This window comes from Hyla sarda, chromosome 4, assembly GCF_029499605.1.
Source record: "Hyla sarda isolate aHylSar1 chromosome 4, aHylSar1.hap1, whole genome shotgun sequence".
NCBI lineage: Eukaryota > Metazoa > Chordata > Amphibia > Anura > Hylidae > Hyla > Hyla sarda.
In genome coordinates, this window is record NC_079192.1 from 286116022 (window position 1) to 286143737 (window position 27716).

The window sequence follows — 27716 nt, forward strand, 5'->3', positions numbered from 1 at the left end:
AGTAAAACCCTCCAAACCCTCTAAAATTTAGATTTTTTTTCCAACACATTTTATGATAAAATGGAAGTTGTCATTACAAAGATAAATCAATCTCTCAGAAAAAAAAAAAAAAAAAACAATCCCTCATATTGGTTTGTGGATTGAAAAATAAGAGTTATAGCTCATAGAAGGCAAGAAGGAAGGAACTGTAACACAAAAATGCAAATGGACTGTGTCCTCACAGACTGATACAAAAAGATACAACATAATGGGGGTCACACGTATAACAAAAGGTCAGGGATGTCTAACTACAGCTTTTAAGATCATCAAATCTCTGCATTCTCATAGGTGTTCAATACTAATGCATTCTTTCAGTAATAATAATAACTCTGATGTTTGTTTTCAGATTGTTGCATTAAGGGAACAAAATGCTCATATTCAGAGAAAGATGGTTACTGGGGAAGCGACAGATCAGGAGCCTATTGATGGAATGGAGCAAGGACAGAAGGTTCACGACAAGGTTAGTACAATATATGTACAGTACAAAACATTAAGCAAGGGTCCATGCACACCACGTTTTTGCAATACAGTTCCCAAATCAGGTTTTTGATGAAAAACGGATTCCTCAAAACCTGACTAAACTGTATCAAAACGTGTGTACAAATTTCAACCTGTATACGGTTTAAACTCGTGCATGGTTTGAAAAAAGATGTACGGTTGCATCTGTTTTGTAAGCAAAAAACGTATACATTTTTAACTTTTCTCTCCATTTTGAATAAAGTTTCACTTCTTTGATTGAAATTCCAAGAAAAAAAAACTGTGCAAAGTCAAAAACCGTATGGTGAAAACCTGATGGAACTGTTCTGTATATATGGTTTGATAAAGTTTTTCACCCAGACCAAAAAACGTGGTAGACTACAGGTAAAATCACGGACAAAACCGTATAAGATGCAAAACGGACTAAACCGGATGATGCGTTTGACATACAGTTTACAATGTTAAGTCAATGCATACGGTTTTCTATATGGGTCTGTACGGTTTTTAACTTGAAGCCATATATGGGAACAGTATAGCAAAAACGGGGTGTGCATGCACCATAACCCAGACCCTGTGGATTAGTGCAGCTACTTTCTAAGGTCTACAATATACAGGGTGGGCCATTTATATGGATACACCTTAATAAAATGGGAATGGTTGGTGATATTAACTTCCTGTTTGTGGCACATTAGTATATGTGAGGGGGGAAACTTTTTCAAGATGGGTGGTGACCATGGCGGCCATTTTGAAGTTGGCCATTTTAGTTGTGGTTTGTTTGCAGCCAATTAGAATCTGTCTGTTAGCTTCGTAGGCATATATAAGGAGCTTTTTTCCAGTCTTGTAACTGACCTAGCAACCTCTGTACCTATCTTGTTCTTTGACTCTTGGCTCAGCTATTGACTACTCTTTGAATCCGTTATTGTACTTCATTCCCTCCTGGTTTGGACTCTGCACGTCGAATTTGTATGTGTGAGTGTTTAGGTTATTTTCTGCTAGTTTGTGTGCCTTTAGCTGTTCCCGACATTTTGTCAATTTTTGTAGTTTATTGTTTTGACTGGGACGCCCATCACTTACTTAGGAAGGGACCGGAACCATTGTTGTGGAGCCGCTGCCTAGGGCGGGTATGCAAGTAGGCAGGGACAGAGGGACCAGAGTGGATAGTTGGTGACATTACATTGGTATTGCAATTTCACTGATGAAGAATGCATATTGACATGTTAAATTAAACTGCAGCTGTGTGAACCAATGCTGATCCCATTGCGCACCATGTGTCCAAACAGTTGTTACATAGTTACATAGTTAGTATGGTTGAAAAAGACATACGTCCATCAAGTCCAACCAGGGAATTGAAGTGAAGGGTGTAAGGGGATAAGGGAAAGGGATGTAGTTTTATAATTCTGCATAAGCATTAATGTTATTTTGTTCCAGGAATGTATCTAACCCTGTTTTAAAGCTGTTAATTGTTCCTGCTGTGACCAGTTCCTGAGGTAGACCGTTCCATAAATTCACAGTCCTCACGGTAAAGAAGGCGTGTCGCCCCTTTAGACTAAACCTTTTCTTCTCCAGACGGAGGGAGTGCCCCCTCGTCCTTTGGGGGGGTTTAACCTGGAACAGTTTTTCTCCATATTTTTTGTATGGGCCATTTATATACTTATATACGTTTATCATATCCCCCCTTAAACGTCTCTTCTCAAGACTAAACAATTGTAACTCCTTTAATCGCTCCTCATAGCTAAGATGTTCCATGCCCCATATTAGTTTAGTCGCGCGTCTCTGCACCCTTTCCAACTCCGCAGTGTCCCTTTTATGAACAGGCGACCAAAACTGAACAGCATATTCCAGGTGAGGCCGTACCAATGCTTTATAAAGGGGGAGTATTATGCCCCTGTCCCTTGAGTCCATGCCTCTTTTGATACATGACAATATCCTGCCGGCTTTGGAAGCAGCAGCCTGACATTGCATGCTATTCTGTAGTCTGTGATCTACAAGTACACCCAGATCCTTCTCTACCAGTGACTCTGCCAGTTTAATCCCCCCTAAGACATACGACGCATGCATGTTCTTAGTACCCAGATGCATAACTTTACATTTATCCACATTGAACCTCATTTGCCAAGTGGATGCCCAGGCACTTAGTCTATCCAAGTCATCTTGTAACTTATGCACATCCTCTATAGACTGTACCGTGCTACAAAGCTTGGTGTCATCTGCAAAGATAGAAACAGAGCTGTTAATACCATCCTCTATATCATTGATAAATAAATTAAACAGCAGCGGGCCCAGTAATGAACCTTGGGGTACACCACTAATAACCGGGGACCAATCAGAGTACGAATCATTGACCACCACTCTCTGGGTACGATCCATGAGCCAGTGTTCAATCCAGTTACAAACTAAAGTTTCCAAGCCCAAGGACCTTAACTTACCTGTCAGACGTCTGTGAGGGACAGTATCAAACGCTTTGGCAAAATCCAGAAACACTATATCCACAGCCATTCCTCTGTCAAGGCTTCTACTCACCTCTTCATAAAAGCAAATTAGATTGGTTTGACAACTTCTATCCTTAGTAAACCCATGCTGGCTATCACTTATAATACTATTATCCCCTATGTATTCCTGTATGTAATCCCTTATAAGTCCTTCAAACAATTTACCACAATGCACGTTAGACTTACCGGTCTATAATTGCCTGGCGAAGACCTAGAGCCCTTCTTGAAAATTGGTACCACATTCGCCTTGCACCAGTCCCTTGGCACAATACCAGACACCAGAGAATCTCTAAATATCATGAACAAGGGTACAGATATTACTGAACTTACCTCTCTAAGAACTCTTGGCTGTAGTCCATCCGGCCCTGGAGATTTGCTTACATTTACTTTACTTAACTTACCTTGTACCATCTCTACATTAAGCCAGTTCAATACATTATATGATGTGTTACCAGCACTGACCTGGCCAATGTCAGCTCCTTTTTCCATAATGTATACAGAACTAAAGAACCCATTCAGTAGCTCCGCCTTCTCTTGATCGCCCGTGACAACCTCCCCATTATCATTATTAAGGGGTACTACATGCTCTGTCCTTGGTTTTTTTGTATTTATATATCTAAAAAAATATTTAGGATTAGTTTTGCTTTCTTTGGCCACCTGTCTCTCATTTTGAATTTTTGCTGTTTTTATTACATTTTTACAGATTTTATTAAGCTCCTTGTACTGTTTAAATGTTATAGCTGACCCATCAGATTTGAATTTTTTGAAGGCTATTTTTTTTTGTTTATTGCTCTTTTAACCTCATTTGTCAGCCATGTAGGATTTCGTTTTAATCGTTTATATTTGTTCCCCTTTGGTATATATTTAGCTGCATAGTTATTTAGAGTTGATTTAAAGATTGTTGTTGAATAGGTTCCTGTTGCCCATTAATTTATCTTTACTGTCATTCTGCCATATATGTTTATCTATAGTTTATGATTTGGTTATAAGCTGTTATAGTCAGTGTTGGTGGTATGATGGTGAAAAGTGCTCTGACTTTCTCAAATCTGTTGAAATGCCTAATAAAATAGCAATATTTACCCTGAGAAGCTGCTGCAATTAATAGTTTTTTTTTTTTTTTGCGGCAATGAATATATAGGTAAGAGCCAGCGGCAACAACTTTAATGTAATCCTAGTTATACACATTTCCTCTGCCAATGCCCTTTGGTGATTGCCTGTAAGGGTCAGGGAATTGCTGTTAACTAATATGTAAAATTAGTGTGTTTTAGACTGACTGTGCAGTGCCTAGCCTACAGAATATAGAAAAATAAATCTTTGTGTAAACATTGAGGTGTATTTATATCTAAAATGTTACTGTAATTAACCCTTAATGGCCGGGACCAATTTCCATTTTAGATTTTTTTTCTCTCCTTGCCTTCTAATAGCATAACTCTTATTTATTTATTTTTTATTTTTTCAATCTACAGGGCTATATGAGGGCTTATTTTATCTGGGACCAGTTGTACTTTGTAATGAAATCTCAAATTTTTTGACAAAATCTATGAAAAAAAAAACAATTATATTATATCAGTGAAATTGATAAAAAAAGACAAAACTGAATTTAGCAACTTTTGGTATGCTTTGTTTTTACACAGTGCACTTAACAGTAAAAGTGACGTGTCATCTTTATGATAAAATGTTGATATAATTAGTTTTTTTTTGCCTACTTTGAAAAATATTAATATGTATTTATAGAAAATAAGTATGCTTTAAATTCCACCATTTAGTGCAACAAAGCACTACAGGAAAAAATAACAAAGAATACAAATCGTTGGGAATGAAACCATGAATCACATGTAATAAGAAACAATGCAGGTTTATATCAAAGAAACATTGCCCACTTAGCAATAACAAGAGTAAGCAGTGAAAACTTGGAATTAAAGTATATCACAAAAGGCCAACAGTAGCCAATCATTTTCTATATTATAACCCTGCTACAGTGGGTCAAAAAAGTATTTAGTCAGCCACCAATTGAGCATGTTCTCCCACTTAAAAAGATAAGAGAGGCCTGTCATTTTCGTCATAGGTATACCTCAACTATGAGACATAATCAGAAAAAAATCCATAAAATCACATTGTCTGTTTTTTAAAGAATTTATTTGCAAATTATGGTGTAAAATTATTATTTGGTCAATAACAAAAGTTCATCTCAATACTTTACTATATACCCTTTGTTGGCAATGACAGAGGTAAAACGTTTTCTGTAAGCCTTCACAAGGTTTTCACACACTGTTGCTGGTATTTTGGTCCATTCCTCCATGCAGATCTCCTGTAGAGCAGTGATGTTTTTGGGCTGTCACTGGGCAACACAGACTTTCAACTCTCTCCAAAGGTTTTCAATGGGGTCAAAATCTGGAGACTGGCTAGGCCACTTCAGGACCTTGAAATGCTTCTTACGAAGCCACTCCTTCATTGCCCGGACGGTGTGTTTGGGATCATTGTCATGCTGAAAGACCCAGCCATGTTTCATCTTCAATGCCCTTGCTGATGGAAGGAGGTTTTCACTCAAAATCTCACGATACATGGCCCCATTCATTCTTTACTTTACATGGATCAGTCGTCCTGGTCCGTTAGCAGAAAAACAGCCCCAAAGCATGATGTTTCCACTCCCATGCTTCACAGTAGGTATGGTTTTCCTTGGATGCAACTCAGCATTCTTTCTCCTCCAAACCCGACGAGTAGAGTTTTTACCAAAACGTTCTACTTTGGTTTCATCTGACCATATGACATTCTCCCAATACTCTTCTGGATCATCCAAAAGCTCTCTAGCAAACTTCAGATGGTCCCCAATATGTACTGGCTTAAGCAGGGGGACAAGTCTGGCACTGCATGGTTTAAGTCCCTGTTTCTTTGGTCCCAGTTCTTGGCATGTCATTCACTACCGGTAGATCCCCCTGTGTGGTTCTGGGATTTTTGCTCATTGTTCATGTGATCATTTTGACACCATTGGTTGAGATCTTGTGTGGAGCTCCAGATTGAGGGACAGTATCAGTGGTCTTGTATGTCTTCCATTTTCTAATAATTGCTCCCACAGTTAATTTCTTCACACCAAGCTGCTTGCCTATTGCAGATTCAGTTTCCCAGCCTGGTGCAGGTCTACAATTTAGTTTCTGGTGTCCTTCGACAGATCTTTGGTCTTGGCCATAGTGGAGTTTTTAGTTTCACTGTTTGAGGTTCTGGATAGGTGTCTTTTATACTGAGAACAAGTTTAAACAGGTGCCATTAATACAGGTAACGAGTGGAGGACAGATGAGACTCTTAACCCCTTAAGGACACAGCCCTTTTTCACCTTAAGGACTGAGCCCTTTTTCGCAATTCTGACCACCGTCGCTTTACGAATTAATAACGCGAAAATGCTTTTACCGAATATTCTGATTCTGAGAGTTTTTTCGTGACATATTCTACTTTATTTTGGTGGTAAATTTTCGGCATTACTTGCATCATTTTTTGGTGAAAAATCCCAAAACTTCATGAAAATTTTGAAAATTTAGCATTTTTCTAACTTTGAAGCTCTCTCCTTGTAAGGAAAATGGAAATTCACATACATTTTATTTTTTATTCACAAATACATTATGTCCACTTTATGTTGGCATGATAAAATGGACATATTTTAGCTTTTTGACAAAATCAGAGGGCTTCAAAGTAGAGCAGCAATTTTCAAAAAGTTCATGAAAATTGCTAAATCTGAAGGGACAGATGTTACAGAACTACAACTCCCAGCATGCCTGGGCAGTCCAGGCATGCTGAGAGTTGTAGTTTGGCAACATCTGGAGGGCTACCGTTTGGGCACCACTGTAACAGTGGTCTCCAAACTGTGACCCTCCAGATGTTGCAAAACTACAACTCCCAGCATGCCCAGACAGCCTTTGGCATGGGCATGCTGGGCATGCTGGGAGTTGCAGTTTGGCCTTCCTTGTGGTTGCCACAGTAAAGATCACTGTACTTTCACTTCCAATCCCCCCCCCCCCCCCACTGTAGTTTCCCTACCTGACCCAGGATCCAGCAGTCTCCAGCGACAATCGGGGGTCTCCAGGCATCTTCTCCTGCAGGTACCGGCCTCCATCTTCTTCCCACGATCCCCTCGCCATGGCAACCCACTGTCCTGCTCTGCCATTGGTCAGAATCAGTTCTGACCAATGGCAGGGGATAGGAGGAGATCGCAGCTCTGCGAACTCACTCCTAGCTCTCAAGATGATCGGGGCTGTCCCTGACAGCTCCGATCATCTCTATTTTCCGGGTGATTGGGTCACCAGAGACCCAATCAGCCCGGAATAGTATAAAATCACATGTCTGAATTGAGAAGGATGGGGCTTGGGGAGAATGTGTGTAAGTGGATAAGTAACTGGCTCAGTGAGAGGAAACAGAGGGTGGTTATTAATGGTACTTATTCTGATTGGGTGACTGTTACTAGTGGGGTACCACAGGGGTCCGTCTTGGGTCCTGTTCTATTTAATATATTTATTAATGACCTTGTAGAGGGGTTGAATAGTAAAGTAGCAATCTTTGCAGATGATACAAAACTATGTAAAGTGATAAACACAATAGAGGACAGTGAACTGTTACAAATGGATCTGGATAGGTTGGAGGTTTGGGCTGGGAAGTGGCAGATGAGGTTCAACACTGATAAATGTAAGGTAATGCATATGGGGAAGAAAAATCCTGGCTGGGATTATGTATTAAATGGGATGACTGACGTGGAAAAGAACCTGGGAGTCTTATTTAACAGTAAATTTAGCTGTAGTGACCGGGGTCAGGCAGCTGCAGCCAAGGCAAATAAAATCATGGGGGGCATCAATAGGGGCATAGATGCCCACGACAAGGAAATAATTCTACCTCTGTACAAATCACTAGTCAGACCACACATAGAATACTGTGTACAATACTGGGCACCAGTGTACAAGACAGATATAGTGGAGATGGAGAGGGTTCAAAGACGGGCAACCAGAGTAATACGGGGAATGGGAGAACTACAGTATCCAGAAAGATTATCAGAATTGGAGTTATTTAGTTTAGAAAAAAGAAGGCTTAGGGGAGACCTAATAACTATGTATAAATATCAGGGGACCTTACAAAGATCTCTCCCATGATCTATTAATACCCAGGACTGTATCCATAACAAGGGGGCATCCTCTACGTCTTGAGGAAAGAAGGTTTCTACACCAGCAGAGACGGGGGTTCTTTACTGTAAGAGCAGTAAGACTATGGAATTCTCTGCCAGAGGAGGTGGTCATGGTGAACTCTGTAAAAGAGTTCAAAAGGGGTCTGGATGCATTTTTGGAGAATAATAACATCACCGGTTATGTATTGTACATTTATAGGGACATAATGTTGATCCAGGGATTTGTTCTTACTTTCATATTTGGAGTCGGGAAGGAATTTTTACCTCTAGTATGAGGGCTTTTTGCCTTCCTCTGGATCAACTCATTAGGGACTCATTAGGGTTATTGGTTGAACTTGATGGATTCTGGTCTTTTTTCAACCTTATGAACCATGTTACTATGTTACTATCTATATATAAAACTCAATGGCCCAGATTTATCAAACTGTGTGAGAGAAAAAGTGGAGAGATTTTCCCACAGCAACCAATCACAACTCAGCTAACGAGCTGTGATTGGTTGCTGTGGGAAAATCACTCTATTTAAATGTGTGTGTATGTTCCAGCATCTCTTCCAAACGGCTAAAGATATTAACATGAAAGTTGGTACACATGTAACTTATATGTCAACTACAAACATAGGATAGGTAATTTAACCCTTACCCAGCCCCATTTGTCTATGGGACTTATTTGTTTCTGCATAACTTCCAAACAGCAGGAAATATTTCGATAATACTCGGTCACGTGTTACTTTTATGTCCACTTAAAATATAGGATAGTTAAGTTAACCCTAACCTACCACCATTTGCAAGGGTCGGGGTTTTTGTTTGAAGTCCAATGCAAATCAATGGGAAATGTATGTTCCAGCATAACTTCCATATGGCTGGAGATATTTTTATAATAATTGCTCACATGTTACTTATATGTCAAATAAAAATATATAATAGTTAAATTAACCCCTAACCTACCCCCATATGTGAAGGATGAGGTTTTTGTTTCAAGTCCCATGCAAGTATATAGGACTTCTGGTGCCTTACACCACAAGCTCGCTCTGAATCTCCTGGTGAATGTGTCAGTCCGGTTGGCAAGCCACACCCTCACCACATTCCATGCCCCATCTTGCAAAGACACACCCACCCTTTAAGCCACAACTCTTTTATTTTCAGCTTACAATATCTTTATCACAAAGCAGCCCCACCTGAGGATGGGATATGAGGATAATAAATGAGGATTAGATATGGAGACGGGATATGGAGGCAGGATAGGGGGGTGGGATATGGGAACAGGCTATAGGGACGGGATATGAGGTAGGGATATGGGGACGGGATATGAGGACGGCATATGAGGATCAGATATGGGGATGGGATATAAGGACTGGATATGGAGACGGGATATGAGGTCGAGATATGAGGACCAAATATGAGGACAGGATATGAGGTTGGAATATGAGGAGGGGATTTGGGCTCAGGATATGAGGAGGGGATATGAGGTCAGGATTTAAAGACTGGATATGAGGACAAAAGCTTCCTCCTTTGTTGCTTTTTCTCCCCCATAAGGATAAGGTAGGAAAAACCAGTCAGCGCCGGGTACTCTACTAGTAATTTATATAATTTGAAAAAAACATCACTAAAACTTAAACTAAAATATGTTTAAAATGAAATCTTGATTCAAATAATAGGTCATTTTCTGATGACACATTCGTTTTAAGGAGTCCAGAAGCAGGAACTGTTAATTACAAGGAATTATTCAATGGAAACCTGTCATTTTAATATTCCTTCATTTACACCTCTTAATTATGTTCCCTTTATAGGGTACTGCTATATTAATACCTATAAAAATTATTCAGATCCTTCATTTTACACTTCTAACAAATTATCCAGTTCATGAACCAAATACATAATAATTCTCCTTCTTGTTATTGGCACTTCAGATTTTCATATCATTTAATACATTAGTTGTTTTTTCTTAGGGAGTGGTTTGTCAAGGTTTATGCTGTAAAAAATGTATACTGGTACCTGATAGCTAAACTTCACAATTCTGTCCAGGGTGTCTGGATGAGTTTAGGACATAGTTGACCGGCCATCATTACGTTTTTGTGTGTGTTTTTTTTTTTCTTCATTTTAACGTATGCAATACATTGTATTCATTATCAGTTTCCATTCTTTTCTAAAGCAGTAAAAGTAAATGTACAAGATGCAGTATTAAGATGACCAAACAACCAGCATTATTTTAATTTGGCACAGAATGTTTTTAGTTGTTCTTCACAATACATCTATGTGGATATTTGGCATGCAGCTCATCTACTGTAGTTTAAGGCATACTCAACAAAGGGCTAATGTTTATTCTTGTGAAGAACACTAGAAGGTGTGTGGGAAGTATATGTCATCCTTGCCTAACTGGGAATTTTGGGAAAATTATATGCAAAATAGTGGCACCAGAGACCAAAATCTGTTCCTTTGGAAGAGAGTTGCATTATATATTCTTAGCATATAACTCAGAGTTATTCCAATTTTCTATAGTATTATTGCCACAACTAATCTAAGGCAATAGGCAAATTCAAATTCCCAACAATGGAACATTTCATTTTCTTGTATATTGCATCCTTCTATATCAACATGTCTATGGTATAGAAATCCTCTATTAAATCCTGACTCCTAAAGCTGTAGCTCTCTTACATGCTGAACATAGTAACAGCTGTGTCTTCTGCTGATATGGTTGTTCTTGCCAAATTATTCTAGGGCAGAAAATTCTGTTTAACAATACCCCCTGCTACAACATTGCAGAATGTAGCCAAGTTCCTTAGGATATGTTTCCTGTCTTATTTATTTGGCATTCTGTTTTACTGTTATATTTCCTGTCTGACAATGTTGTCACACTTGTTTCCAGACCTCACATGGTCACTAAGAGGGTCTTGCTAAACCTTTACTTGATTCTTTTTTCAATTTTTCATACGCATTAGTAATGTACTTGTGTTGTAAACAAGCCTTTTGTGTGGAGCATTAAAACTCACTTGTTTAGTGTTTTAGCCTTCCATAGTTTTGAACAGAACATCATACAATGAATAGTTGTACAGTACTATGCTTACTGTGGTAGTTGGGACCGCTTAAGCACTATGTTGTTTTTTAAATTACACTTATTTGTACAATTGTAAATAAACTACAATTGTACTTCAGATTCAGACAACAGTCCACTTTTATGAGAATAAGGTTAAATGGGCACTCTCATTAAAATGTATTTTTGCTATTGCACCCCTTATGGTAAAAAAAAATCTTTCTAACGTACTTTGTTTAAAAAAAAAAAGAAGTTTTATTTTTGTTTGAATTCAGTCTGGGGTGCTAAGGGTGTGTGTGCAGCCTTAGAAAATCATAGCTCATCTCACACACTGAACTGCTCTGGGCTATGTGTAGCATAGTGAGGGAGGAAGTTCTCCCCTTTATGGCTTCAGATGATATCACAGGCTGCTGAGTAATGCCCCTTCCCAGTCTGTGAATCTGAAAGACTGAGCAGAAAATATCAAGGAAGAAAACTAACAAATAATAAAAATAAAGACGGGTGGTTCATCATGAAGGGGGCAGTGAACTGGGAGGATTACAAAATTTAACAAGATCATGAGAGGTACTCTTTAAGTTGTCATAGCCATGCCATAACTGTAACAATGCTGCGGCAGTTAGAAATTAATGCACATGTTAAATTAAAAAATATTATTATTTTCCACTTTTTTCAAATTACCCTGCATAGTTGACAAATAATCCTTCCGTCAAAACACAGAAGTAATAAAAGGAAAAAAAAATGTTTACAATTCATTCAGAAAGTTTTCAGACTATTTTACCCCACTAATCTAAACTCAATACCCCATAATTAGAATTTCAAAACAAAATTTTAGAAATTTTTGCAAATGTATTAAAAAGGAAAAACGAAAATGGAACTAGAATTTAGCCCTGGGTCTCCCATTTCTGTTGATCATCTTGGAGATGTATCTCCACCTTCTAGCCTCTGTCATTCTTAAATAGTAGAAGTCTGGAACAATCAGGACTTTTTATTTAGCTGGCCACTCCATAAAACTAAGTACACCAAGTAATATTTACTGTATGCTGTTTATCATAAATACACCCTTTTTAACAGATTTTAGATTGTCTTCTATTCAAGTTTTAACTTAAACTTGTATACAGAGAGATTTCCAAAGGTTGACTCTGTGACTGCTAAAGAGAAGAGCTGGGACAGCTGGACTTCTCAAAAGGACCTTTGTCAGCTTTTCTAAACTTAAAGCGCAACTGTCATGAGTTTTTAGCCCCCCATACTACTACAATGTTGTTACAGGTGTCCATAACATGAGTGTAACCATACCTGGTTTTGGATTTAAACTTATAAAATACATTTATCCAGCAGTCTGGCACAGCCAGATAGGAGTGGCTTGGGGTTCGCAAAGCCCCACCGCCGCCACGCCTATCCTCTTCTTTCAGCGTTGGGATCGCTGTGTAGTAAGACGCAGTGCATGCGCCCCTCCCTTCCTCTGGTACTGCACCTGCGCATTGAACGCATAAGCAGCGGGAGTGAGCGTTAGCTCTGTCAATGCAGGGCGGTGGCACACACACATCAGGAGGGGTGCATGCGCTGTGGATGCGCTGTTTCTTACTACAGAGAGAATAGGTGTGGGGGCGGCGGGGCTTTTGTGAACCCCAAGCCACGCCTAACCGACTGTGCCAGACTGCTGGATAAATGTATGTTATAAGTTATAAAAGGAGGAGGAAAACCCATAAAGGTATGGTTACACTCACGTTATGGACATCTGTAACAACATTGTAGTAGTCTGGGGGGCTAAAAATTGTTAGCTGGTTTTGCTATATTTTTATTAAATCTAATACAATGATCACTGAAATATTCAGAAGACCAATACACATATCCCTCTGAAATAATGGCAGGCTATTTTTCTGAAAACGCCTTAGCATAATTTATTATTATATGAAATAATTGAGCTCTGAATATAGCGGCGGTGATTAAAGGTGGCCGGCCTGGCGGTGTGTTTACTGTCATTATGCAAGGCACAAGTGCTTCTTTACCTTTAGTGAAGATGCTGGTGTCACACAGGATGTCGTAGATCATGAAGAATCTGTCTCTACCTTAACTTATTTGTGTGTCAGTAAAACTGATCTACATAAAATATACAATTTGTTCTGAGCCGTCTAATATTTTGTTAGTACTTCACTACAAAGCAGTTAATAGTTTTTATGCAAATATAACTCAGTTATTGCTTATTTAAAATGTATCCAAGTTTCTAATATACTGTACTTTCTGGATTAATTCCTCAATATTAAAACACTGGATACTACCCAACAAGGTTCACTGATATACAGCTTGGCGCTGTCCAAGTAATGCTAGCAGTGTAGAGACACAGCCCAATATCAAGTTGAATGGTAACATATAGTTATCACATTATTTATATTTAGAACAACAGCACAACACAGAGTTCTATCAAAAGATGAACCTGCATTTTTACTTTGTGCAAATATTTACTAAACAAATATGTTCTGGAGAGCTAACAGGTCCTCTTTTAAAGCTTTGTCTGATCCACAGCGGATGCCTGTATTAACCTGGGGGGGCTGCCAGACATAGCTGAGCGATGTACTCGGCTTCTATAGACAGTAACTTGAGGGGAATTGAGCACCTACATCTACTGCCCCAATCCAAGGGGTTGACTTGCCACTGCATTCTTAAGGTTGCAGGAGGTCCCTGCAGTCACACCCCCTCATTCATACAGTTACTGCCTATCCTATGGATTGGAATTTATTAATGGCTAGACAGCACCTATGTGTTCCAAAATACTTTTTTTTTATGATGAACTGTGTATAATCTTATTCACATATTGCAGATTAGAGAGTGGTTCCCACTATATTCCCCTTAAAGATTTAGTTGTTAACCACAGTCTTTATCTTCTTCATAAGAACACACACATTGCAAAATGTTGGTTTTCAGTTCATTTTTCAGCAGTCCTTGGCAGAGGCCGGAAACCATTACTACATCAAAAAGCCCTGAAAGTCAGGTTGCTTTTAAAGTATCTGCCTGTTTTGCCCATCCTTTAGTGTCACCATGAGTCTTAAGGTGGCTGTTCCCCGGCCACAACTTGCCCTGTGCCTCTGAGGGCACAAGACAACATGCTATAAACACAACTCATTCTTTCCTCAATGTTCCAATAATATTATGTATAGAAATATATATATTAACAAGGAAGTGGTGATGTAGGCTGTAGAAACTTGTCAGAGGTGGTGGCATTGCTAAGGGGGCAGGGCTTGAGCTCAGAGATCAGATCCATCAAAGCCTCCCAAGACAGCAGATGACTGATCTGTTGTCTTGGGATGAGCTGGGGAGCTGGAGACTACAGGACTGCATTAGGATTGGGATCCCAAGGGTCCTGTCGGACCCACTGAGAAACTTGTGGACAGTATCAAGTATGTTGTGGGCAGAAGCGGGCAATCACACACTATACCTGTGGGTCCAGCAAATCCCGCATTGCAGAGCACTCCACTCAGCATACCCCAGCCCTCTGCTCTTTATATGTCCTAGCAAAAATAGCTGTGTGCAGGAAAGCTCATTAGGAGTAGTTGGACACTAGAGTCAAGCTGTGTGCAGCTTCTTGTGTCTGACACCTGGCTACTCTACTAATGACTCCAACCTCAGCTGTAAGTGTATGTCATCTTGATGGTTTGCCAGGTGCAGCAGTATGGTGAACGTTCCGAGACAGGGCTGCACCTTTGCACTTCTCAGGTCTACCCTAACGATTAGAAGGACTTCTGAATTCAGTCTACTAAAGGATCAGGTACACTACATAGCCGCCTTAGGGGTGCACCATACACTTCTTGACTGTACTCCGTATAGTGCCCACCAGTGCTCTGTGCAAAGATAATGGCATGCCATGTACACTATACTTACTCCTGTATAATACTTGAGGATGCTACCATATACTGTCTGACTTTAGTCCAGAGTGCCCAACAGTGCCCTGTGCAGACATAATGGAATTTATTTAACTGCATGACCTATCTATAGTACCTGAGAGTGCAGGAATGCCATTCAGGACTCAGGAGCATAGAAAAATTAGGCGAAAATGTCTTACCTAGCTATCCCAGGCTACTAAATGGCATATCTGCTTAGTAGCAACACCATATGGCCACTATTACTAACCCATAATGTTTGCAGGAGTGGGTGGGATGGAACACATATTGTAGGGATGTGTGGGATAGGAAAAACACAAAGCAGAAGCTGGTGTTAATGGACAGAAATTCATAGAGAGAGGGGGATTTAAAAAAAACAGTCCCATGCAGGACTCTAATGAAGACAACACCACAATAACAATGAAAAAAACTACACAACTTCCTGTCTGGGGTGAATCACACAAAAACATGCTGAAGCCAGTGCAGTCTGTGACAACACTATAAGTATGTAATATGTAAGTTTTATTTAAAAACAATTTGTAATACTGGGATGCCCCTTAAGATTTATACAGGTCAGTGTCAGTAGACCAACTTCATCTAGTGGAAACCTATGCAATGAAACCTTTTTCCAAACAATCGCTCAAAATTGCTCTGAAAAGTGGTCTTCTATAGGCATATTCTCCTTAAAAATTCAATAAATACTATAATGTTGGTCTGAAAAATCTGTCACAGAAAATCTTGTTGATAAAGGGATGGTCTTCTCAAAGAGATCGTCTTTAACAGAAGTTTTATTGCATTTGATGTGTTTCAAATATTTGACCTAAAAGTCTCTAATAATAATAATTAACAATAAAATAATACTACAGAATAAGAGAAAATATTGTATCTACTTTAGACAATTTTTTTTTAAATTGCAAATTCTATTAACAAAGTTTTGAATTTTTTGTTTGTTTATTTATTTATTATATGTTTTTTTGTCATATCTGTTCCCCCCTCAGAGGTTATCAAATGGCTCTATCGATTCGAATGATGAAGCCAGTCAGATGGTTGAACTTCAAGAGTTACTGGAGAAGCAGAATTATGAAATGACCCAAATGAAAGAACGTTTATCATCACTGTCGGCTCGAGTCGGAGAGGTTGAACAGGAAGCAGAAACTGCACGAAAAGATCTTGTAAAAACAGAAGAAATGAATACAAAACATCAGAGAGACATCAGGGAGGTAGTGTTTTTTAATGCTGATTTTGTACACTAGCGATAACCCAATTCTGATGGATCTCATAACTTTCCTCAGTGGCAGTAAGAAAATGGTCAGAGCACACTATTGCCACTCCTCCCTACCATTTGAGGTTGAATAAATGCTGGGCTTCTTTCCAACAAGTCATGGTTGGTAAACAAGTCCCTCCTGCCTTATGATGTGAAGGTGTGAGGATGTGATCTAATCCATTATTGTTACTATTTTGGATATTTGCTATCGGACCTAGGTCCTCTATGCATACACCTGTGTATATACACATGCAGACATCACAGGAACCACCACATGTTTTTTGTTACTTTTTTCACTTTTTTAGAAATCAAACCACTAATTATTGAAAACATAACAGGAACAAATAAAGGTAATATTAAAAAAAAAATTACGCATATTCCCCATTTGGCTGTATTTTGTACTCTTAGTGAGTAACACAATGTCTTAATTACAACATCTATGTGAACATAGAATAATGTTTTTCTGAATATTACAATTTATTTCTGTGAATTTCAGGCTATGGCTCAGAAAGAAGATATGGAAGAGCGAATCACAACTCTTGAGAAGCGATATCTCAGTGCACAGAGAGAAGCAACATCCATCCATGATATGAATGACAAGCTGGAAAATGAGCTGGCGAACAAAGAAGCTATTTTACGTCAGGTTCAGTATATTTTACAGCTATTGTATTTTATCAACAGGGGAATAAATACAAATAACCTATATCCTCATTTACTGTTTATTGATGGCTTTTAAGGTTGTAACTGTCTAACCATATTTTAAACGTTCCTATATTTATATGAAACATCTTTAAATTAAATACAGGCATTTCACAAAAGTGAGTTTGGTGCAACACATTTGTATTATTCCATTCTTTATGATGGAATTTTGTAATTGTCGAGTAAAATAATGATTGAACATATTAATCTATGGAATTATAAGCAACAAATTCAAATCAAATTATCCAAATATTTCAGTAAAAAATATTTGCAATAATAAGGCAGCAGGATGTTACAAAACCAAGCCTTAACAATTTTTTTTTATCAGTCTTTGCCCTCTTTTACATCTATTTTCTTTTTGTGGTTACTCTTTTTTTTTTTTGTGTAATAGATGAAAATGCGAGCGCTATTGACAATCTAAGCAATAGTGTTCTTACGACCAACCCATGTCATCCATAAGCTCCGTGATTTGCGGATTATCATGCCATTAAGCAAAAAATTTGTTGCACCTTGTTAAGCAGTTTAGCAGTTGCATATAAAAGAGTATGAAGATTTGATTTAGCAGGAATGTAAAAAGAAGTAGGGCATGTTAAGAATACCATGGAGCTGCATGGTAACACCCCCATTTCTTTCAGGGAGGACTCCAATGTGTTAATCTTTTTCTAATCACTCTCCCTTTTTTCTTTTGCATTATTGATCTTCTCATTGTTCTACAACCAACCTATTTTCTCCTGTTTTTCCTCACAACCATATTTCTTTACTCCTTTTTTTCCTCTCAATCATATTTATTTAATAATTCTTCATTTCATTCTTCTTTATGTATTTTTTAATTTCATTAATTTTCCTTTCATCATTTTAGTCTTCTTCTTTATTTCCGTTTCCTCCATTATTTCCTCTACTGTTCTATTTATTTCAATTTTTCTCATTGATTTTATTACTTACATTCTTACTTTTACCCTGATATTTCTATTCTATTTTTTAATGTTGCCTTTCCATATTCTTTTTAATCTTGATCTTTAGAATGTCTATCTAGTGCTTCTTTTTGTTCTCCTCATTTTTCTTTTACTGTTCCCTCTTTGTTCTTCTTACTTTCAATTCTTCCTTTTTGTTCTTTCTTTCCTTTATCTAATTTATAGTGTTGCTCGCGAATATTCGCAATGCAAATTTTATTCGCGAATATCGCATATTCGCGAATTCGCGAATATTCGCGAATATAGAACTATATATTCGTAATTACGAATATTCGTTTTTTTTTTGTTTTGTTTTTTTCACAGTACACATCACAGTGATCATCCCTCTCTGCTTCCAGCTTGTGTGGTGTAAAGAAGGCTCTAATACTACTGTGAGACTGGTGTGCGAATTCTCGCATGTGCGAATGTTCGCATATGCGAAAATTAGCATATGCTAATTTTCGCATATGCGAATGTTCACTTATGTTAATCTTATATATGCTAACTATCGCATACGCGAATTTCGCATATGCGAAAATAAAATGATAATATTACGAATATGCGAATATTCGCGAATATATGACGAATATTCGTCCATATATTCGCGAATATTTGCGAATTCGAATATGGCCTATGCTGCTCAACACTACTAATTTACCACTCTTCTTTCTTACTTTTTACATCTTATTGTTCCTCCTCTAGTTATTCCTTACATTCTCCTTCTGCTACCTGTATTGAATTATCAAAAGTTTCTGTAGATATAAAAAATATATCTTGCAGTTCATTAGTTAAGTCACAATCTCATAGGTGTAGTTAGTATGTAAAGGTATTTATCTTTTTATTCACTCAAATTTCTAGTGAAGGTTTGTTTTAGGAAGTAGCTCCAGCCATTTATACAATGTGGTTTGAGCTCAATGTAGTGCAGTGCCCATAGCTTATGTCCTGATTTCTGCCCATGTGTATATGACAATATTGCAGCTCATTATTTTAAATAATTTCTCTAAATTATAGTGCATTACCTTTGTTGTGCTGGCAGCCAGAAAACTATGTCCCAGGTGTGCAGAAACATCAATAACATTCAGATTTACTGATCTAGCATTCAGTTTATTAAAGCCTTTTTTGTTTTCTCTGAAAGGACTATTTATGATTCGTCTTTTTTTTTACGTTGTTCATTTGTAATTCTTTAGAACTTTTTCTACATGAAAAGACAGAGTATACAGTATAACTGCTAATGAGCTTTTTATTCAGATCATGTTGGAGACTTGTTGCATGGTTTGTGTCTTAATATAATTTTGATTTCATTTTTTTATTTGACAGTTGGATTAAAATACAGACTAACATTTTACTATGGATTAAAGTGTACCTGTCATTTGCAAAAACTTTTTTTAATTTTTTTATATACCGGTAATGTAGAAACTAACATTTAACCAATATACATTGGTAAAAAAAATAATCATATTTTTGGGTAGAAAACTGTTGTCTTGTCCCTGCAGCTTTTGCTTGTGTGTCTCTGTGTGGGCAAGACAAGCAGGGCTCTGTGCACTGAGGACAATCAGGGCTCTGTACACTGAGGACAAGCAGGGTTCTCTACACTGAGGACAAACAGGACTCTGTACACTGAGGACAGGCAGGGCTCTGTACACTGAGGACAAGCAGGACTCTGTGCACTGAGAACAAGCAGGACTCTGTACACTGAGGACAATCAGGGCTCCGTACACTGAGGACAAGCAGGGCTATGTGCACTAAGGACAAGCAGGGCTCTGTGCAGTGAGGACACGCAGGGCTCTGTGCAGTGAGGACAAGCGGGGCTCTGTACACTGAGGACAAGCAGGGCTCTGTGCACTAAGGACAAGCAGGGCTCTGTGCAGCGAGGACACGCAGGGCTCTGTGCAGTGAGGACAAGCAGGGCTCTGTGCAGTGAGGACAAGCAGGGCTCTGTGCAGTGAGGACAAGCAGGGCTCTGTGCAGTGAGGACAAGCGGGGCTCTGTGCATTGAGGACAAGCAGGGCTCTGTGCAGTGAGGACAAGCAGGGCTCTGTGCAATAAGGCTCTGTGACATACTCCCGGCTCACACAGCAGGCTGAATGACAAGCCAGGAGCCTGCACAGAGCCCTGCTTGTCCACCCACACTCCACTCAATGCTGTCTATAGCCCACACAGGCTATAGACAGCATTTTTTCATCCGAAAAGAAAAACATTTTTAACCAATGTATATTGCAAATATACTGTACATATAATGTTATTATCTACATTATATTAAAAGTTATTGCAAATGACAGGTTCACTTTAAATTACTGTTAAACATATTTTCCCCTTTCATTCAGTTTCCTACCACTCTTATTTAGGATTCTCTGAAACACTGATACTGCTCCAGCTATCTGACAGCCTATTTTTCTGACAGGACACAGCAGCTCCTGTTCAGGCTGTTCTTTCAGTCTTGACATCCGGCAGGAAGGACTGGGTTTCTAATAAATTTTGAAGATTTAAAATATATGTCCACATGTATGTCCTGCATTATTTATCTCATATCTAGCCTGAGAGTTACAGCTTGTTTCCCAGCCTAAAGCTGCATACACAATTCTGAGAGCTTCAGAGCTTAAATCGTCCAGCGTTCTATTGAGGTTTAATATCTGTCAGAGCTTGCTCCGGTAAATGTCATTTTGGGAAACATTTACATGAGAAACAGTACAGTTACGTAAGTTATTGTAAGTAGGCACAAATTACTGTTCCACTGGATTATGATAGTTAAGGGAGTATTCCGGGGAAAAACTATATATATATCAACTGGCTCCAGAAAGTTAAACAGATTTGTAAATTACTTCTATGAAAAATTCTTAATCCTTCCAGTAGTTATCAGCTGCTGAAGTTGAGTTGTTATTTTCTGTCTGCTAACAGTGCTTTCTGCTGACACCTCTGCTTGTCTCAGGAACTGTCCAGAGTCTAAGCAAATCTCCATAGCAAACCTTTAATGCTTCTGACAATTCCTGAGACAAGCAGAGGTGTCAGCAGAGAAAAAAAAACAACTCCGCAGCTGATAACTACTAAAAGGATTAATATTTTTTAATAGAAGTAATTTACAAATCTGTTTAACTTTCTGGCGCCAGTTGATATAAAAAAAAGTTTTTTTCCTGGAATACCCCTTTAAGTGTGTCACTTGCAACCAGAACTTTGATCATAAATCTGGAATGTAAGGGATACTTCACAGATAATTATTTTCACATTGTTACCTGATCATGTATTGGGGGGAGATTTATCGAAACCTGTCCAGAGAAAAAGTTGCTGAGTTGCCCATAGTAACCAATCAGATCGCATTTTTATTTTTTCAAAGGCCTTTTAAAAAATAAAGGAGGAATCTGATTGGTTGCTATCGGCAACTCAGCAACTTTTTCCCTCTACAGGTTTTGATAAATCTCCCCCATTATCCCCAATGAATGGGGCTATCCTGCGTCCAGATCCATAGCATACAAGACGTAAATCTAATTATTAAATCTGAGGGTATCTGCTGATTTAGACTGCTAATTTCCCAGCAGACCTTTATGTGTGTGAACATGGCCTAACCCATGCCGTAACTCAAGCCTAGGGGAAGATAAATAATACAATGCACAGTATTTTCAAAGTTGGGCTAAATTCACACATTGTAAAATGACTAGCAAAATAGATATACAATACGACCGTATTTTAACCTAAAAATGTCCACAGTGGAAAAGTAGCTATCAGGGCAAACTGTTTAAAAAAAAAAGATTTTGTGAATCCAATGTTGGGATTACGGAAGTTTTTTAAACCTTGTGTGCAATGACAGACACTTTTCTGTAGACTTCGATTGTGCACATTATTAGGTTAAAAATACAGATACATTTTATATTTTATTCCTATTTTACAGACGTATTTTGTATTAATTTTACACTGTACGAACATAGCCATGCCTTATTTTTTATGTAGATGATTTGTTTGAGTCAAACTTTAAAGGGGTACTCCGCCCCTAGACATCTTATCCCCTAGGGCATAAGATGTCTGATTGCGGGGGTCCTGCCACTGGGACCCCCACAATCTCTGTGCAGCACCCGGCATTCGTTTAGATCGTGGATCGTGACGTCACAGCCATGCCCCCTCATGATATCACGCCACACCCCCTCAATGCAAGTCTATGGGAGGGGTCGTGGTCGCCACCACGCCTCCTCCTATAGGCTTGCAATGATGGGGTGTGGCGTGACGTCACAAGGGGCATGGCCTTGACGTCACGACCCCCGCCGCTTGCTCCAAGCTTTTGGAACAAAAACTGTTTTAGTGATACCATACTGGATAACTGATGGACCACATTACAGTAACCGCAACCTGTCAAGCACTGTTTCTGTCTGGAACGTAACAGAACCATTTTTTTCATTGTTCTTATGCAGATGTAAACCTAGCCTAAGTTTGTAACTTTTCAACAAAGTAATATTTTAGTTTAAAGATTAACTGATTTATTTTTAAAATAAGGATTTTTCCCTGTTTCTGAAGTGTAGATGGAAGAGAAAAACAGACAACTGCAAGAACGTTTGGAACTAGCTGAACAGAAACTCCAGCAAACTATGAGAAAAGCAGAAACATTACCAGAAGTAGAAGCAGAGCTGGCCCAGAGAATAGCAGCCCTTACTAAGGTACTGAAAAAATGGGGAAAAAACTGTTTGTATCAATTGCTTTGCCATATCTGCATTTGTTTTAAGTGGGTGGATTATTTGGGGGTGACTCCGGTATTTCGTCATGAAGAACCTGGTTATCTATTTTACACATTTCATTGACTGTAAGATGCATTGAGCTTATTTTTTTTTTAGATTACTTGCTTGTTTTTATTTCCTTTGCTCATGAGATGATTTATCTCTATTACTTTATTTTTTGTTGTGCATGTAAAATTTTAACACTATATGTAAAAGCTGAACAAGGATTACATTTGTAGACAAATATGGCTTTGTGTATTTAAGCTTAGTAATAATCATAAGTTTCCTTAAAAAGTGCTTAATTTTGGGAGAGACAGAAGAACCAGGATGGTTTCTGATGGCCTTTCAGGTCCAAATGAAAGTATTTTAAACTGTACAGTATGTGTTGCTATCGGCTGATGCCATTTATAAAGAATAAGGCTTTTTAGTAAAGGGTTTAAAGTTAAGCTTAACCTCAGTCATTGGCTTCTGAATATAGCTATAGCCTACTTGTAATACGGGGTGGTCCTATCTGCCGCTGGGACCCATGGCTAATGCCATCTGCCACTGACACCCGCGGCTAATGCCGGATATGCCCCAGCATTAACCTTAACCCCTTAGACGTTGCGATCAAAGTTAAAAGACACATCCCGGCTGCTCAGTGATGCTGATCGGGACCATCGGTATCCCGATCAGCTGAGGGGACAGCGGGAGGGCCCTTACCTGCCTCCTCGATGATGATCTGATGCTCCAGCCAGCCATGGCAGGCACCAATAACCCTGATCAACATGCTATTCTGTAGTATAGCATTGTACAGTATATTCAATCTGAAGATTGCATGTAATAGTCCCCTATGGGAACTATAAAATTGTTTATAAAAAGTAAAAAAAAAAGTTAATAAAAGTGATTTAACCCCTTTCCTAATAAGTTTGAATGTTTCCCATAATAAAAAAATAAATAAAAAAAGTATTGCTGCCTGCTTAAATGTCCAAACTATAAAAATGTAACATTACTTTAACCACACGGTCAATGGTGTATACATAAAAAAAAAAAAAAGTACAGAATTGCGTATTTTTTTCATTAAGAAAATGTATAAAAAGTGATCAAAAAATCTTATAGGGGGAGATTTATTAACCCCTTAATGACCAAGCCCATTTTCACCTCAAGGACCAGGCCAATTTTATTTTTGCGTTTTTTCCTCCTCGCCTTCTAAAATCCATAACTCCTTTATATTTCCATGTACAGACCCATATAAGGGCTTGTTTTTTGCGTGAACAATTGTACTTTGTAATGAAATCTCTCATTTTACCATAAAATGTACGTCGAACCCCAAAAAAAAATTTTAGGGAGGAAATTTAAATGAAAACCAAAATTTTGCACATTTTGGAGGGTTTTGTTTTCACACTGTACACTTTACGGTAAAAATGATAGGTGTTCTTTATTCTGTTGGTCAATACGATTAAAATGATACCCATGGCTAGATACTTTTATATTTTTGTACCGCTTAAAAAAAAATCAAAAACTTTTTGTACAAAATCAGTAATCTAAAATCGATTGAAATTTTTTTTTTCTTTCAATTTTGCCCCACAAATAATTTTTTTTTGTTTCGCCAAAGAATTTGTAGTGAAATGATTGATGTCATTACAAAATAAAATTGGTGGCACAAAAAAAAGAAGCCCTTATATAGGTCTGTAGGTGGGAAACGTTAGGATTTTTAGAAGGGGAGGAGGAAAAAATGAAAGTGCAAAAATGAAAAAATGTCCCAGTCCTCAAGGGGTTAAAACTGCTTGGGAAGGTAAATACAGAGTCTAAAACAAATCAAATGTTTGGTTCCTGAATTGTTTTTAGAACAAATTTTGCCAGAATTCTTCCATATTTTGCTTAATTTCCCCTGCTGTCTCTTCCTATTATGGTTATGTACCTTACTGAAGCCTACAGCTCACTATTAGCATTAAACTATCCTGATTAACATATAAATGCATAATACAATATTTTCACAGATTATGGGTCTTTATTAAAAAAAAATTCCTGCCATTTTGCTGCTCTGGATGCTGTGTTAGTCATTCACCTGGCTTTCTTTATACAGCAGTTAAACGTGTGGAGAGTTGGGGGAGCATACATGGTGAGCAGCTCACAAAGGATGTAGATAGAGAGGAAAGCATGCATAGGCAGTTTTCAGGAGAGAATGAAATGGGCTGTTGAGAGGTGTAGCAATCAAATGTCCCACTGCAAAATCTAGACTCCTGGACAAACAGACCTGACATCCAGCATGTATTTATTGAAAGAAACACTCACATTAGATAATTGTAAATCGGAAACAGGCAAAAAAAATGCAAATAAGAGGGTCTAATGAATGAAGGAATGAAGATTGCAGACTCAGACTTAGTGCAACATATTAACTCAAGGTAACTAAAGTAGATGTGATATTTATGTCAAAGGTGTCCACAGCCTTTAAAGAGGTACTCCACTCAAAAACATTTTTTTAAATCATCTGGTGCCAGAAAGTTAAACAGATTTGTAAATTACGTCTATTAAAAAATCTTAATCCTTCCAGTACTTATTAGCTGCTATATAATGCACAGGAAGTTCTTTTCTTTTTGAATTTCCTTTCTTTCTGACCACAGTGCTCTCTGCTGACACCTCTGTCCATGTCAGGAACTGTCCAGAGCAGCATAGGGTTGCTATGGGGATTTGCTTCTGCTCTGGACTGTTCCTAAAATGGACAGAGGTGTCAGCAGAGAGCACTGTGGTCAAAAAGAAAAGAACTTCCTGTGCAGCATATAGCAGCTGATAAGCACTGGAAGGATTCAGATTTTTAAATAAAAGTAATGTCCTGCCTTGGCCGGTGATAGGCTGAAGCACCATGTGACGTGACGGGCTAAAGGAGGTGGGAAGCAGGCAGCCTGGCTGTCCTATCAGCTGTTGCGGAGCTCCGGGGGAACATAGGAAGGTAAGTGAAAGTTTGTTTTCTCTTTTTTTGCAGCCCGGGCGGGATGGAATAGGAATAGTCCGTACTGGACATCTCCTTTAACTTTCTGGCACCAGTTGATTTAAAAAAAGAAAAAAGTTTTCCAGTGGAGTACACCTTTAAAGGTATCCTCCAGTGGAAAACAAATGTTTTCAAATCAACTGGTGCCAGAAAGTTAAAAACATTTGTAAATTATTTGTATTTAAAATTTGTAAGCCTTCCATTACTTATCAGCTACTGTATTCTACAGATGAAGATGTATAGTTGCTGACACCTCTGTCCGTGTCAGGAACTGCCCAGAGTAGAAGCAAATCCTAATAGCAAACCTCTCCTGCTCCGGACAGTTCCTGACATGGACAGAGGTGTCAGCAGAGAGCAATGTGGTCAGACTGGAAAGAACGATAGAACTTTCTAACGGACATACAGCAGCTGATAAGTACTGGAAGGATTAAGATTTTCTAATAGAAGTAATTTACAAATCTGTTTAACTTCATGGCACCATTTGATTTGAAAAAAAAATTCACTGGAGTATCCCTTTAAGCCATGTATTTACCAATAAACTTACTAAGATATGCTTTCTCCAAGACAACCACCTGCCTACCGGGACTGTGTACATACCAATGACTGAAATATAAGATGCAACTGCAAAACATGTCCAGCAAAAACAGATAAACTAGGATGGTACTGATGAGACTTTTGGCAGTAATGTTAGGGTGTCTATTAGTGCTTCAAATTGAATTACAATTTCCAGCAGGGCGTTTCAGAATAGCTATGATAATTGTTTTGTTGAATACTAAAAATGCTATTGTTATTGGCCAAAGATTTCACGCAATTATATCTGCAATAATATGAGGCTGGAAAATAAGATTAAGTTTCACTGGGGACAAGGACATGTGTAAGTCCTTTATTTAGGAGCTACAAAATGTGTAAACACTTTATAAATACAACAAAATGAATGCAGTAGATGAAATGAATAATGAAGAGAATGGGGATTAAGGTTTTCCGTTTCACATGTAAAAGATCAATAAAATTACAAGAAAACTACAATTCTATTACTTTTACTGTAAAACAAACTCAGATGATTCTCCGCAGAAAATCCAATAGCAAAGTTTCATTTGCCAGAAGTCATTCTCCTTTCTAAATTAATCAATAGTTAATACTAAAACCTGTCCAATGAACATGTCACGTCCTGGCCTTAAAATTTATCTAGGGCACTTGTGAAAATGTCTCCCTCAGCTTTTACTGGGGATACTGTATATCTGTCACTTGCTTTATTTCTGTCCATAAAGTTCCTTGTCAAGCTCATCATGGTGTAATGCATTACTTTTTTTTTTTAAAAGAAGAAACCCTAGTGGTTGTGCGTATATATATATATATATATATATATATATATATATACACACACACACACATTTTCACTAAACGTTCACTACAATGCCCACCTGTGTCTATGGTCGCTGTTTACTTAGTACAGTGGTTCCTCAAGTTACAATATTAATCGGTTCCAGAACGACCATTGTATGTTGAAACCATTGTATGTTGAGTCCATAACTCTATCGAAACCTGGTAATTGGTTCTGAAGACCCAAAATGTCATCCAAAAATAGGAAATAAAGTAGATAACTAATACAGATAAAGCAAGTCCTTACATATAAAAGTAAGAAAGATCTGCTGGGAGCTGTAATCACTGTCTCTGTCAGTGTTTCCCAACCAGGGTGCCTCCAGCTGTTGCAAAACTACAACTCCCAACATACCCTGGAAGTTGTAGTTTTGCAACAGCTGGAGGTGCCCTGCTTGGGAAACACTTGTCTATGTAGAGGACAGGAGTTTCTTCAGGGTCCTGTACAGTACATGCAATTTCCTAAAAAAGTTAAATGGAGCCGCCCTTACTTGGTGTCCAAAGGAGCAGCTAACTGTGACATAGGTTAAGAGTAGTACAGAACATGTAACACCTCCCTGTACTTTAGGGGGCACTACCAGACAGGAATTCAGTGCATGCGCTTCAGTACTACAGTGCACGCGCTAATACAGGGGTTTTACCAGTGAATATCCATTCTGATTGGTCGGTTCTTCCAGCCATTGACACGTTTCGCAGATCTGG

The 27716-nt window shown here is 38.4% G+C and overlaps 1 protein-coding gene across 7 annotated transcripts in view; it reads left to right on the top strand.

Moving 5' to 3' along the window:
* The window catches only part of PPFIA2 (PTPRF interacting protein alpha 2), a 398714-nt gene that overhangs the window by 263271 nt on the left and 107727 nt on the right, over nucleotides 1–27716 (top strand). For all 7 annotated transcript variants that reach the window (XM_056574441.1, XM_056574435.1, XM_056574436.1 and 4 more), the window contains 4 exons: nucleotides 386–499; nucleotides 16061–16282; nucleotides 16823–16969; nucleotides 22478–22612. In XM_056574441.1, the coding sequence (XP_056430416.1) occupies nucleotides 386–499; nucleotides 16061–16282; nucleotides 16823–16969; nucleotides 22478–22612 (618 nt within the window). The remainder of the gene's footprint in view (nucleotides 1–385; nucleotides 500–16060; nucleotides 16283–16822; nucleotides 16970–22477; nucleotides 22613–27716) is intronic.